This window comes from Centruroides vittatus, unplaced genomic scaffold (assembly GCF_030686945.1).
Source record: "Centruroides vittatus isolate TY-2023 unplaced genomic scaffold, ASM3068694v2 contig_990, whole genome shotgun sequence".
NCBI classification, from domain to species: Eukaryota; Metazoa; Arthropoda; class Arachnida; order Scorpiones; family Buthidae; genus Centruroides; species Centruroides vittatus.
In genome coordinates, this window is record NW_027122659.1 from 171,723 (window position 1) to 188,422 (window position 16,700).

General features: G+C 27.9%; 1 protein-coding gene across 3 annotated transcripts in view; it reads left to right on the top strand.

Moving 5' to 3' along the window:
- LOC136986082 (TBC1 domain family member 14-like) overlaps positions 1-16,044 on the top strand; it is a 65,368-nt gene extending 49,324 nt beyond the window's left edge. For all 3 annotated transcript variants that reach the window (XM_067283540.1, XM_067283537.1, XM_067283538.1), the window contains exons 7-12: positions 2,377-2,462; positions 6,829-6,900; positions 7,003-7,131; positions 8,356-8,465; positions 8,570-8,673; positions 15,287-16,044. In XM_067283540.1, coding sequence (XP_067139641.1) covers positions 2,377-2,462; positions 6,829-6,900; positions 7,003-7,131; positions 8,356-8,465; positions 8,570-8,673; positions 15,287-15,480 — 695 coding nt within the window. In that variant the 3' untranslated portion in view covers positions 15,481-16,044. The remainder of the gene's footprint in view (positions 1-2,376; positions 2,463-6,828; positions 6,901-7,002; positions 7,132-8,355; positions 8,466-8,569; positions 8,674-15,286) is intronic.
- The last annotated feature ends 656 nt before the right edge of the window (positions 16,045-16,700 follow it).

Here is a 16,700-nt window from a genome sequence, read left to right on the forward strand (position 1 = left end):
CAGATCAGAAATAATAATGTTTGTTTAAATCACCTGAACACATACACTTGAACATTGTGTTTTGGATTGGTTTGTCCCTCATCAGCAGGCATTTAAAAGACATTTTCTACAATTAAAATAAATTTTATTAAATCATAAACAAACATAAAATTCCCAACAATAAAACAATAAAATTCTTACAAATTCTGGATTTTAAACACATTCCTAATTCCAAGCATATTCAAAATCAATATTAATCAAATAATTCCGTACACATTCCTGTTTTTTTTTTTTTAAACATAAATAATTAAATAAAATAAATTTTTTAGTTTAAAACTTACCCCAAAACTTACATCATTGATTTTTCACATTCACTTAAACTTCACCCCAATCCTTCCTTTTATATGTCCCCTCTTCTTTTCTGTCAATGATTCCTCTTTGTGATTGGTGTATCTCGCTTCCAGTATTTTTATTTATTCTATCCGTTTGTTTAATTATATTGATGTGTTCATATAATTGTTTTTATAATTATTTATAGTCCTCTATGTGGACGTTATTTATTAATAGGACATTATACTGGTGTTTAAGGATTGGCACAGTAATGAGAGTTAATTCAGGAAAAATTTCTTTATTATATCACCTGTAGTAGCAATATCCGTACACATATTACACGTGTTTCGGGCTAGCATGCCCCTCATCAGCAGTATTACCACTAAGCACTATAATTAACAATAAAACAAATCAGTTACAATATAATCTAAAATATTCCAAATTAATAAAATACAATTTAAAAACCTACTATAAATACATATTCCAATTCTGAGTATGAATGGATATTTCTTGTTCAAGAAATATCCACGTAGATGACTATAAATAATAATAGAATTTTAAGGACAGTAAGGCTTTTCTAATTAATTGTCTTTATAATTATTTTCCTCTTTTTTCCTTATTTTTACGGTATTCAAATCAATTTTGCAACCTTCTGAATTAGTGTTCAGCCACTGCTGAATTTGCATATGTTTTCTTAATTGCTCGAATATGTTCACTTAATCTTATTTTTTATTTTTGTTTTGTTTCACCAATATATGTTTTTTTTGAGTTACAACTACTGTTAAGTGAATACACCACAACTTTTTTTTCTGATATGTTGTATTTTTCTTCGTTTCTATAACACAGATATTTTTTAGCTGCATCCATAAATCCAGTATAATAAATCCTGTTAATTGATAAAGTACTAGTAGACAGATAAGTTTAAATTAAGTTAAGGACACAAAGGCACATTAATCCTTACCCCCAACATCTAGTTTATGTTTTTGTGATCCCTCCTAAGGCAACATAGGTCAGTCAGGCAATATTATTTTAAAATTTCACCAAAAATCAAATTATCATTATATCTATATGAAAAAAAAATCACGTACATTTATTAATATCTTTAGTTTTAAATACAATATTTTAAAACACATTTTATTAGAAAAATTTATAAGAAAAAAAATAATATATATCAGAACTGACACACAAACTTGATAATTTGTAACATTTTGTGAAAATTAGCATTGTCTAGTTACTTAGTAGTTTGCTGGCACTGAGCCAGGAAGACATAGAATATTGTTTTGTACAATTCGATATAAAACTTATGCATGTATGTTTATTCATTGTGAAATTATTGCACATTATATCAAACATGTGTTTGAAATCAAAATTTTATTCTGCTATCAACTAATATAATGAACTAATATACTTTATTCACTTCATATCGAACAAGATTATATATTTTTGTAATAAACATATGATTATTAGTAGCAATACATGTAACATTTGCAGATATTTTCGATTAAAATAAAAAAATATATAAAATATCAGAACTGAAGACCACAACTTGAATATTTATAACACGTTGACTTATTATAGCTAAATAAATTTATTATAGCATAAATGAACTTATTATAGTAATATTATTGCATGAATATGCTAAAAATGAAGTAAAAAATTACCAGAAAGCAATAAATTAAGAAAAAAAAAGCATTAATTAAAATTTTTTAAGTCAACAAAACACCACCTGGACAAAAATATGTAAAACAGACAATAGACAACACGATGCCGTCAAGTGCTGACATCTGTTGTTGGTAAATTTTACAAAAATCTATATTTACCAAGGTAACGATGAATCGGTACCCTCGAAGTTTTGCTTAACAAGCCAGGGTACCGATCGATCGGTACCTTCGGGGGTTAATTCATCTTATTATTGTTGCTGTATTAATATATGTTATGTAATAAGATAAATACAAAAATAACAATACATTTTAAAATGTAAATTGTGTTGAAACATTATTTGCTATTTAAATAATTTTTATCTGACAAAAATTAACATTAGAATTTTCCACTTCAATTTTCCATTAGCAAATGCCAAAGGAAAAGAAGGTGCTGCAGAATTTATTAAACTAGATGTGTCCCGTACGTTTCCACAGTTGGGAATATTTCAAGAGGTAATTTTGATTTTAAGTTCTTATAAAAAATTTTAAGTTTGATTTCATAGTTGAAAAAAATTACCTAATGAAACAAGTTGAGATGATATTAATTCTACAAGGATCTGAAATTATATGAAACATTTAACATTTTTGAGATCTAAAAGTAAATAAATATATACACACTTACTAAAAATTTCAGAATTTTTTTGTTTGCACAATGTTCTATAATTATTATAAATTATTAATTTTATTGTTTCATTTCTATTCTGTATGGTATGCAGTAGTCGCGGGATCGTGTCCCCACTCTAGGCTGATTTTTTTTTCTCCCAGAATTTTATGAATTAAAAATTAATTAATTTATAATTATTAAATTTATCAGAAGATGAGGCATAACTGTCTATCTCTAGCCAAATTACTCTAATTATTAAAATTAGCCTTAATATAGCCTGATAATCTAGTAATTCTTTTGGCTTTACTAAAATTCAACACCTTAATCAAGTTTTTGTATGCATAATAAAATACGTAAATGAATAGTTAGATACTACATCTTAATTCATAATCATGAAATTTTAAATAAAATAATTTTATTTTATTAATGGCTTATATTCAAACTAATTACATAAAAAAGTGACTAATTATCAGTCATTATAGACATCAACATAACTTGTCTCGAATGTGACTCTAAAAAATTATAAATAGAATTTATTAATTATTTTATTCACTTTTATTATTAAATGAATAGAATAAGTCACTTGCTAATTTAATAGTAGTAACAATAAATATCAACCCTTGTTTTGAAAATAAAGAAATTAATAAAATAAATATGTAATTACTGAAAAAACCAGCAAAAATTCACTTTGAAACGAACGTTTTCTACTGTCTTCAACGGTCATCATCAGGTTCAATTCCAAAAATTCAAAAAACACATTTTGAAGTTGTGCGCATGCTCGAAGTAGCACGCTAACAAATTAGTTGTGTAACTGGTTTCCTGTTTTAAGAAATTTCGATGTATATATAAAATCCGCAGACAAACTTGATGTAGATCAATTATACGTCAAAATATGCCCTCCACGCAGTCGCCAATGAGTTCGTTTTTTTTTTTTTTTTTTTTTTTTTAAATTGATGGCCATTCCCTTCTTGAATGCTTTAAATATCTCCAGCTGTTCTAGGTATTTTACACTGGCCTGGTGCTCACACCATTGTATTAAACGTGCATTATCAAAGTCCACCCTGACATCGTCATCAAGGGCAAAAGAAGCCAAAGTCGTAGTGGAAAGGCATTTTTGAATGGAGTATTTGTGCTCCTTGATCTTTGTTTTTAGGCAGTGTGTGGTGTAGCACCGATATATTCGCCTGGACAGTTCACCCTATGATCATAAATAGGGATAGAATATATTCCTGGGGTACTATTTCGATCAAATCTGTCCTTATCGTTTCTTAAACAAGAGAAAATAGTCTGCAATCTCCTGTAAGCAGTTCTTTTACTTGTATAGTGGGCTATTTGTTTGTAGGTGTTGGTAAGGATCTTGTTGTAAGTAATAGGAAGAAAGGACAGGTTTCCCGGAAGTTCCACATCTGTAGGTTGTTCATGACGTACTACCAGTTCATTAATTAGGCGCATAGGGTAACCATGCTGCCTAGCTACACTTGAAATATATTCCAGCTCAATTCTCCTATCCTCAGCCATTGAACAATGGGTGTAAGCCCTTCTTACTAGGGTCTTAAAAGCAGAGATCTTGTAACTAAAAGGATCGTGTGATTTCGCATGTATGAAAAGTGGAGCATACGAGTTCTTATAGAATACCTTAGTTCTTAACCAATCCTGTTGTAACTCAATGTCAATGTTGAAAAAATGCACATTGGTGGAGCTCTGTTGTTCTACCCACAATGAGAGGCCATAAGCGTTATCATTAAAAACTTCAATGAACGCTGCCAAGTCTGGTTTCCTCCTCCAAATAATCAACACATCATCAACGTATCTAGCGTATAATATTTTCTACCGTTGAAGATGGTAGAAAACATTTGTTTTCGAAGTGAATTTTTGCTGGTTTTTTCAGTAATTATGTATTTATTGAATTCTTTCACCAGTAGTATTGTGGTGATTGTGTAAAGAAATGAAATTTAAAATTGAGAAAATTTTACAAAACAAAGATTAAACACTGAGATTTATGAAAACACACACAATCTAAACTTGAAATAAATTGTTAAATTTATGATGAAACTAATACCTCCATCTTGATGTCCTTTGAGGTCTAATACTTTTGGTTCAAAGAATTTTTTGTAGAATGCGTATTTTTGAGTTATTTCAGTGAATGATTAAAATAGAACACACTATATGCAGTATATCAGTGGTTTCCAACTTATTTTAATTGTGGAACTCCTTTCACCTTGACAAAAAGTTTTGAAACCCTGATGATTTTTACTGCCTGTAAATAAAACAAAAAAAGAAATCTCAAGTAGTTTATTGAACATCCAAATAATGGCTTATGAAGTAAATAATAGTAATAAAAAAAAGTAAATAATAATAATTCAAACTGATGGTTAATGTGAAAGATTAATTTATGCAAATAATTTTGTCAGTGAAAATGGTTGGAACTCAATTAGCAGGAGAATCGAATGCATTGAATTTTTTTCACAAATTGCTAGCAGCAACATACTTGTATCTCACTTCAATTCTTGTTCTGTTAGAATCAATGGATGTTATTTTCCACTAATGTGAACCATGTAGAAATCTGTGTATAGCTTTCCTTTTCCTACAGAATTTTAATAAAATTAAGTTTAAAATATACTAAGGGTTCTGCCATAATTTTTAAAACTTAAGATTCTGCAGAACACAAGTCGTGAATCATTAATATTTAGCTAATTTAACCAAAATTATCACATAATTAGCAAATTTAAAGGATAAATGTCAGCCAATCATTATACTTATTTAATGACTAATATTGTTGGTTTGCCAATGGGGGTTTTGAGTATTCATCCTTTGGTCAAGCCAAGCTGGATGAGCAGTGTGGATGAATATGTAGGAATGGGGTCATACATACAAGTCTCCTTCAAAAGTCAACCTGTTTATTATAAACATTCAAAAGGAACTTACAGTTCTGAAGTAAATTAGGAGAATTTTTGTAAGTCCAGAAAGATTATTGTCCCTCGGCATGTCCTTTGGTGAGATAGATGACCAAGGCAGTGTTGATCCGGAATGTGGAGCCAAGATGGAGTTTAGTTAGAGCTGGAACCAATCCTCAGAGATCTCGATCAAGAAGATGAAGCAGAAACATGAGCACAAAATAAAGTTTAAAACTCCTGTGGATCTTAAGTGGCTGCAAGGAAGAAAGGCAGATAGGAGAGAGCAGAAGTGAACAATTGACGGGAAAAAGCCCTTTGTCTTTGATTCTGCTGTTTATATGGGGTTTTAGCTGTCTAAAAGCATTCTGATTGGGTTAGAACTTTCTCCCTCACTTTCCAATTGAACACCCTTCCATTTTTGGATGTAACAAAACTCAGATTAAAGCACAAGAAAGATTGATCGTCTACTTAACTTATAATTTGATACAGTATCTTATTTTGACTCCATCCAAGAATTGTTTATTGACCACTGTCTGTGTTTTTTTTTTTTTTTTTTTTTTAAGCTATTATGTTTTGATATTAGCGAGGTTGTGGCTGAAGTTTTCATCTCCAAAATATGAACATTGCATGTCAAGCGCCGCTATCTTGTAAGCAGCACACGACATTCGACGTTTGCATTTTAGAGATGAAAACTTTCGCTCCAACCTCACTATTAGGACAATCAATAATTTTAATGATTTTGTTATGACATTCTCCCATCCATAAATCTAAAACTTATTTATCTAAAGTTCATTTTATTTTACTGATATGTATTTTGTATTTATGACCGCTCGTGTCAGGATTTACCGTTCCAAGCGAGCACCTGTAAATTCTCGTTGTCTACACTCATCTCACACACACAACCTTCATTACTATTTTAACTTTTCTGGACATGCTTACAATATCTATTATTATTATTATTATTATTATTTTTTTTTTTTTTGTTGACTATTTCTTCTTGTTATGATGCTGTTTATTCTATACATTCTTTCGTTAATAATTTCTGTTACTTTCACATTTTTTCAATCTCTATGTATATTGGTTCGAACCTGATCTGGAACCTCACAATATATAAACCAGTCATTAAAATAAGTATACTCAAAAATGAATTGGTACAATCTAGAAATTGTGCTGGGAATAATCCTGAAGTTTACTTATAGGACTAAGACACTTAATGCAAATTTAACACAGTTATTTAAAAAGTTATAAGTTACAAGTAGTTATCTTTCTTTTCTTTTTAAGAAGTAGTAATTAAATTTTCAAACCATGTTTTTGTTTTCAGGGAGGTCCTTATTATAGTGTTCTGCAAAGTATGCTGGGTGCTTATGTAATTTATCGTCCAGATATTGGATATGTATGTGATGGTCATTCAATTATTTATATTTATGTACAGAATACAGTTAACATGTTATAATTTATTATGAAAATTATTAATAGTAGTTTAACTCTGATTTAGGTACAGGGTATGTCTTTCATTGCTGCCATGTTACTTTTGAATATGGATGCAGTTGATGCATTCATCTGTTTTGCCAATTTATTAAACCGGCCATGCCAACTGGCATTTTTCAGAGTGGAACAACACATGGTGAGTTATAAAATTAATGCATTAATTTCAGTATTATTAAAGTATATATTTATTTAGTCTTAATAATACTTAATTTATTATTATATATCAATGTAGCATTGTTGTACAGTAGCAGCTTTATTTATATATGCACATTTATTTATTACTGTTTAAGATTTGAATTTGATATTTTTAACTACTCATTTCTTTAAGGAAAATTAAACTAAATAAATACTTAATATACTAATATTTTATAAATATTAATGGTGTGTGTAAAATTTGAAGTCAGCAGCTTTAAATAATGTAAGGTTTTATATCTTCTAATATAAGATAATGTAAAATATCCAGTTAGTACTATAGGAAGACTAAAAAGAAAATAAAAACAACTGTATTGTGTAGGAAGACTAAAAAAATTTTCCATTATTATAAGTATTTTCAATTAGTTTGTTAAAGAATATAACAAACTTTTTGCCTTGAAAGTTAACACAACTTCTAAGAAATCGAATGTTCGTACAACAATTCACTTATTTTCAAGCAATTTAAATTATAAAGCTAAATGATTGGCAGATTATATTAGGGTATATTAATGCTACTATTAATAATTGTCATGTAATTTGACCTAGATATAGGCCTTAGGTACAATCTCTCGATAAAATATTAATTTAATCATAATTATTAAATTTATCAAGAGATGGCACCTAATGCCTGTGTCTAGGCCAAATTACTTAACATTTGATTAATAATAGTATCATTAATATAGCCCGATATAATCTGACAATCATTTGGCTTTAACACTAATAATTGAGTTTCTAGATGTTGGAAATTTAAATTTTAAATATAATCATTTAATTATTAAATAACAATATGTCTAAAAGTTGTAGCTTTTTAGATATAAATAACCTATAGATACCAATTAAAATAAATAACTGAAGATTTTTATTTAAAGAATGAAAGCCTTGTAGACATTATAAAAAAAATTTATTTGTAAATGATATATCATCATAATTGTTTGGTGATTATTGAAACCAATCTGAGTGTGTTTAAATCAGTATCTGTGTATATTTTTAAGTAAAACTGTTTAGTTATATTTTTATTTACAATATATTATTGACTTCTTCAGTTGTAATTTTATGCAATATAAAATTTAATAAAAATAATTTTATATATTTAGCTAAAAGTTATAACAATTGTAAAAAATTACCTAAGTTTTATTTATTATTCTGTATTTTTGTATCATTATATTAGATGACAGCATACTATTCTATGTATGAAGAATTTTTCAAGGAAAATTTAGGAGCTCTTTTCAATCATTTTGATAAGCAGGGATTAAGTTCTGACTTGTATCTTGTAGATTGGTAAGTTTATTAGTTTAATAAGCTTTCATTATTGAGAATTAATAATATAGAATTAAAAATTAATTTTATAATTTGCAATGAATATGCATGAATATCTATTTTAGGATTTATACGCTCTTCAGTCGATCTTTGCCACTCGACGTAGCTTGTAGAGTATGGGATGTGTTTCTCAGAGATGGAGAAGAATTTCTTTTCAGAACAGCATTAGGTAAAAATATCTCATTAATATTAATTCTAAAAAATATGATGATAAATATCAAACATGTTGTTATCTACAGTTTTGATGAAAAAGTAATTTTTCCACTATCTTATTCTTACTTCTCTGTTATACATAACAGAGTGAGGAAAGTATAGCAGTTGGTCAAAAAATGACCACTCCAAGATTTTTACATTTTTGGACTTGGGGACTGTGTAACATCAAGAAATGCAAAAGAATTTGAAAGTTTCTTTATGTATAGGTGTTAGTGTGTGTGGGGGGCATGATTTTTGTTCACCCAATTTGAAACTTAACTCCCATGCTTTTGTTGAAAAGTTCTAAAATTTTCCAAGGAGGGTTGTGTATTGGAGATTGATGCTATCAACCACCTTCACTCTAGAGTAAGTTCTGCACTTACCTTTTGTTTTAAAATGTTCGTATCTCAGGCTTCTTGGAAGTTTTATGACCAAAGTGTCATCTACCTTCCTTTCTGAGTATCCCCTTCAACAAGATACTGGAATCGGAAATAACAGTTATGCTAACACTTTCAGTGCCACCTTTGTTTTGGTCATGTTGGGCAAGTTAGTACATCACTCTCCCACGAGTAATTTTGTTTTTTTTTCCATTTGAAGTAGTACGATTCTAATTGCAAAGTGATATTGTATATACATACTATCATAAAACATGATGAAATGCTTCAGAAATGGTTTGATGAGTCTGAGGAAGAAAATGTAGGCTCCCTCCTTGCAGACAATGAAAAGTGATGATCTTTATATGAAAATCCTGGAGATGTTGAGAAAGAAACCAGATCCTCCACAGGCAACATCAGAATCAATAGAAAAGTATGCATATTGCCCAAAAAAGAATATGAACACTGTGTCCAAGAGTGTAAAATGTAGCCTACTGCACTGATCTGCAGATACCACATAATAAAAATCTGCAAACTATGCCATTTTAAAAATCCAGACAAAACAAATTCAGAACTTGAATAGAAATTATAATTAAATTTAACAATATCCATATATTTTGTATCAACTGGATATATTACAACAACAAAAAACACATCTTTAAAAATCCAGCAATGAAATTTACTAAATAATGATGTTTTCAATCAGTTTGTTATTTATTTATTTTGAATTCTTGTTGTCACTTTTCTTTAAATTTTGTATTTTTACGTTATATTTTATTGTAACTGAAGATGATCAGTTAAACTGATCAAAAACGTTATTATTTAGTAAATTTCATTGCTGGATTTTTAAAGGTTTTTTTGTTGTTTTAAATTTAACAATAATTTCAGATATCATATTTCTGTTTTTATCGATCTGATTAATCTGATCAGATATTAATTTCTGTTTCTGAATCAAAATTACTTTTAATGTATTCTAACTGAAGTAAAGTAACGTAAACATTAAACTGTGTATTATTCATAACAAAAGTTCCTCATCTAAGTAAAATTTCTCAACACAAATCATTAAGAATACAAAAATATGTAGGGTGAGTGTGGTGCTCACTCTTGAGTAATGGCATTACAATTTCAACTGCGAGTAGTGCCAAGTTAAATTTTGGTGGTTAAAGGTTGATGGGTGGGGAGTTAAGAGGGCCGTTGTGTCATATTTTGAGTAGGGTCGGACTTAAAGATTTTATTTGTTATTAGCATTTACAGATTTTTATAAAACCCATCCTTACCCTCAAAATTAAGCTTTTTGCTATTTTATAATAATAATTTTATTAAAAAACTTTTTATATAATTATCATAAGTGATGCCATATGCAGTTTTAAAAATTGTGCCAGGAAAGTTAAGCGACTCATTGCTGGATTTTTTTTATATGCAAAATTTTATGAAGTTTAATTCATTTTTGAATTTTGATTTTATTTTTACATATAACATTTTAATTAACCATACAAAACTTTTCAGAATGAGTAAATTTTTGGATGGTTATTTATTGATATGTATTACATACACACACATTTATATATATATATATGTATGTATGTAGGCATATGTGTGTAGAAAATTACATCATACATTCACACAATTAACTACTTAAGAGTTGTCACAAATGTGTTAGTATTGCCAGTATTTTAGGAACTGAAATCACAGAAAATTGTAGTAGAAGTTACATAATTTATTTAGCACTCCATAAACATTGCTCTATCACATCTCTATACATAATATATGAACAGTTTAGTATTCAAACATGCTATTGTCTAGTGATGAAAACATTAGCATCAAAACTACTGTAACTCTACTGGACATCTACTTTGGAGTAAGAACTAATTAAATGGTCAGAAACTTTAAATATGTTTCTGCAGTTTTGCTTATATTCTCAATGTTTCTTGCCCCTTCAAAGCTAAAAGGGAAATTTTAAAATAAGTTGAAGTTAAAAAATGCACTGGACACTGTACTCTGGAATTTCTCAATCAACATTACTGACATTAGCATCTAAATATGCATCTCAATAGTGCATGTAAATTTTTAAAAACTTGTCACAAATTTATTTCAACTTAACCAAAAAGTTCAAATTAACCTGTCAGCTGCGCACTTGATAATCCGAAACAACACTGCTGTTGCGTACAGGTTTTGTGGTTTTTACAGTGGTTTTTCAATTTGCGATATCTCGCTTAAAAATTGTAGTAGATATAATCTGTTTTCGGTTTTCTATCACATACATATTACACTTTACGATTGTTAACTTCAAAATATTATGTATGTTTAAAAAAATTAATAAAATTTAAGATTTTAAAATATTAAAAAAAATCGTTTTTTTATAAATATTCCATTAATTTGTTACATACGTTAGTTAGACATGTCTATTTTCTGCCAAATAAAAAAACCAGCTTTCTAAATCAACGTAGAGAAATAATACGGCCTATAGATTATAACGCCGATCGGCGTGGGGGGTGGTGGCCTTTCTAAATCTAGGTTAATACACTTTTATTATTGATGATGTGTATTTGATTCTATTTATACGTTATTTAAACTATTGTACTAATAGTAGACTATAATAAGCGATTATTACTTTATTATATTAATGACTACACATGTATATCTTATGTATTACGGAAGTACCACCATAATTGGAAGTACTTTGTTTTTGAAAGATTTATGGCTGAATGGTTTAAAAAACAAGCTTATTTGTTAAATAGGATAAATATACATAAAAATTTATTAAATTCATGCTAAAAATAGATAAGAATAACAATTTATAATTGTTTGTTTATATTTGTAGCTGACAATGTAGCTCAAAGTTGGTATAACTTTTTCCAAGAAAGTTTCCACCCCACAAACCCAAGTCGATGCTTATTGGTCAAAGGATAGTCATTTAGCTATAATATACCAATTAGAACTTAACGGGCAAGCTAACTAGGATTTTATTGTCAAATGAACAAAAGAAGGGTCTCCCATAGACTTAACATGGAATAGAGGAGTTTTGTGCTTAAATTTAAAAATACAGGGTAGTAACAAATATCTTATTCGTTGAAACAGACTTAGTCTATGTAGATAAAAGCCAATCAGTGCTTAAATCGCCACCAACTAGTTAATTACTGAAAAAAAATTGACACTTACTCCAACTGGAGTACTCTGCAACAGTTTAACGAAAACCGGTTACTCCAATAGCAGTACTCTGCAAACAACTGGTTAAAGAGAAATTTTTTACATTACTTTTGGAGGAGGTTCACTGAACTGGAGGAAAGTATTTCACAATATACTTTCACTGTAATTGTTGTGCCCAGTTTCACAAAAACTATAAAAGCATACTTTTTGGACCCAGAGCACATTTGCCATAAACTTTCAGGCAGATTGACTTTGCTCAAACTTTTTGTGAATTTGAATGATGCTACTATATACATTGGTATAAAAAAATTCATATTTCATTACCAGTCACAATGTGGGGAAAAAATTTTGTCTTCCTCTTTTTGATAGCAATCCAAAAGTACATGTGCAGATGTCATTCTGTGGGTTCTGTGAGCATTGATCAACATTTTCAGTAACCACCTTGCACACAGTTTGCAATGGCCTAAAGTTTCAGTAATAATTTAGAACAATATTGTCCAAGAAATGTCGAAAGTCTCTGGCAAAAGTATTAATTGTGAAGTGTCGATTTTCTCACACTTGTAATTTATGTGCTCATCAAGAATGTTGGTCTGGACTCTAGGCATACCACTCTGCTCTTAATTGTGAACATTTGTATGGCCTTTCTTAAATTCATGGCACTATTTTCATACTTTTACTTTGCTCATTACTGTAGGCCTGGAAATTTCACACAGTTCACAGGAATTTCAGAAATATGATGACGTACTTCACAAATGCAGAATTGTGATCCCCCGTTATCATTACGCACTAACACAAAAATAACCAACTGCAGACTGGTGAAAGTATGATTGCTAGAAGCCCATAGTACCAGTTGATGCTACTGCACAAGAATGATCTGACTGCTGTAACCATTTGGTGCCCCTTTTTTTTAGAATAGGCCTTGTTTTACTATCTTCCTTTATCCATTATTGTGTAACATGTTACTTCTAGATATGATACTCATTGTGTATTCAAATAAAGCATTTTTGGTATTGCTCAATAATTTTGCAATTGGACTTTGTATCATATATGTGATAAAAAAAAAATTTAGAAGTCATTTGATCTAAAATTTCATTCAAATCTGAATATGTGACTGTTCAAATTTAGTAGTCTGTTATTGATGATGATTATTATTATGTATGAAATGGTCTATATTGATATAAATTTAAGTTTGAAAAAGAAGAAAAATGATTATTTCATTTAACATTCTGTATGAGAAATAAAGTTAAATAAATATCTATTTTTTGTTAAATAAAATCTCATTAGACATTATCCACACATTAGAACTTTGATTATTTGAATTGATTCATTTTGTAGGTGATTTGGATAAGTGGATTAACACGTAAATAATAAAATTACAGGGGTAACGGCACATTGTTGTAAACGTACCGTATTTATTTATTCATTGTTTTGCGAGTAGCACCCTACCGATCATTTGGATCTGTCAAAGCAAACAAGTGTCACTGATTATACACTCTTGTGACATAAGAGAATGATGTCAGTGGGAAAGAGAGAGAGAGGAGGGATAAAGATGGTTCAGATAATTGGACATTCAGTTAATTGGCATTTGGATAATCAGAGTTACTGTAGTAATTAATAAAATGTGATTTAAGATGTTTACGTATTCTGTAGCATTCTGTGTCAAGAGTGATTCCATCAAAATTGGATTATTTTAAAATTTTAATGGAGACTTTAAATTAAATAAAATTTAAGTGTGTTAATTTTGTGTGATTTATGAATTTATATTCTTAGATATACTTTCCATTAGAACTTTAAAAATTATCCATCCACTTGTAACTGTTGGATTGTTTAACAGTTTGAGTAAACAGATGTTACAGTTCTTTCTAGTAAATTTGGATGAAAATTTTCTCTATTTTATGTAATGATGTAATGTCAATAATGTAATGATTGAACGAATGATGATACGAAAATGTTAAATTTATTGTTCATGATAATTCAAGTACAATATTTGTAGACTTAGATAAATAAAATATTATAGAATGGTAAATAAGTTAAACTAATATTTAACTAGATTATAAACATACTCATTTTGTAAATATACAACTGTTTAATTATAAAATTAATCTCTCTCTCTCTGTCAAGCATATTCTAACATAGAGAACAATTACATTCTGTATTTTCACATTAACAGTTCTTGCTTAATATGCAGTATTAAAATACATAATTTATATACATTAAGATGTTAGAAAGTGAATTTAGTTTTACTAATTGTTAGTATCATTTTAATGTAATAATTTTTTTAATAAAAAAGTAATTAATATTGTTCAATTATTCTAATAGTAGGTAGCTATATTACTCTGCATTATATTTAATTTGATTTTAAATAGTTTGATTATAGAATTAGAAATGTTGAATGCCTCTAATAACTTTATCAAAAACATTAAAAAAATGTATAGAAACCATTTAAAATTTTCAAAGGCTATGTATAAAATCGTATACATAGCAGTTGTGATATAATTAATTATATGTATATAAATAATCTTGCAGTATTTTAGGATATCCCGGATAAACCAGATATTCAAATTCAGATACTCTTTAATCGTAATAGGCAAAACATGTTACAAAGATGAATATCAAGATTGTTTACATAATTGTGATAAATTAAAAGATTATTTTTAAGAAATTTATTTATATTTCTAAATTCTATGCAAATTGCTTTTAGATCATTTTACTTGAAGAATTTATGCATTGTAGTATTTGTTGTTTAATATTTTAAATGTAAATGATTAATGTGTTTTATGACACAGAATATTTTCCATATCATCATCTTTAATGTAATTAGTAGTAATAATAATAATAATTGTTTATTAATTAATTCTTAATGACTTAATCCTTACTTAGGAATTATTAATTTTTAATTAAGAGTTAATATTTAATTTTTGATCTCTTGTTAACTTTATTAACAATTAAGAAATAGTATGAAAACTTTTATATTTATATTAAAATAATAATAATATATTATGAGTTATGATTTAATATATCAGAAAATTATGCTTAAGTAATTGTCTTTTTTTTTTTTTTTTGTTTTAGGCATTCTTCATATGTATGAAGACATCCTTCTGAATCTTGATTTTATTCATCTTGCTCAGTTCCTTACTAAATTGCCAGATTATATTAACTCCGAACAATTATTCAACTCCATTAAAATGATTAAAATGACAATAAACAAAAAATCCTTTATCAATATCTTGCAAAAGCATCGAGATGCCATTCCCGGAAGATGATGAGCAAATTTGCTTACAATCATCATTCCATATACATAAATATAAATAAAAAGTAAATAAATATATATACATATATGTATCTACATACACAAACACACAAATATACATATATATATGTATATTTATTTATTATATATAAATATATATATATATACTCATTAATTTTTTTTACAAAATGTATCTTACGATACGGAACATTAGTTGTAGATATTATTTTTTTCATCTTAATATTACTTTAAAATCCGAACAACAGACGATATCAAATGTAAATTAGGAACGTTTTGCAGCTCTTAAATCAATAAAGAACAAATTATTTGACAGGAAAACTTAATTGGTATTCCACTAAGTGGAAAAATATTGTTATATTATAAATTACGTGAAAAACTATTTCTAAATTTCTGTACGGTAAATAAAATTTTTTAATTACTCTTCAATTATATTGATATGTGATCATAATAAAAAGAATTGTTGCTTTATTTGTTTCATATAAATTTATATTTTTTATTTGAAATTAAAATATGTATAGAAATATATTATTTAATATTAAATGATTTGAATCAAGTATCTATACAGATAAAAATAAAATGAAATTCTGATTGTTGTTACTTTTTTATAATTATTTCATAAAATCAATTCGATATCACTATAAAAGTCCTCATTTATTATTAAATCTTGCATAGATTCATACAGTTAAAGTACTTATGGGTATTCATGAGGCGCATTTTTCCTATTGCGTCTCTAGAAATATTTTTTCAATTAAAAATTAATGTTTTATAGTAATGCATTAGTATTTAAAGTTTTTTAAAAAAGTCTATTTCATCATTTAAAAACTCTAAATCATGCATTAAAGAATCTATTTTAAGAAGAATTTTAAATATGTTAACTCTTTAAAAGCTATAACCATAAAAAAATACTAGTTTTTGGAACTTTTATTTCATCCAAACTTGAAAAATGTATTTGTGATTATAATATTCTATAATACACTATCTTGGCTTTGTTGCCATTGTAGTCTGTTGTTATATTTATTGTTGACATTTCCATTATCAATATTTCATATTTTTACTATTTGTAGTTATGTTTAGTTAGCGAACATTCTCAATGGATTCATTATTAACACGTATTCAGTAGATATTTGAAGAAGCTAATGCTGATTGACGGAGGATTAATGAAAGATGACAGCAAATTTTTGTATTGTCTTTGAAGCAGATTTAGTGCCAATG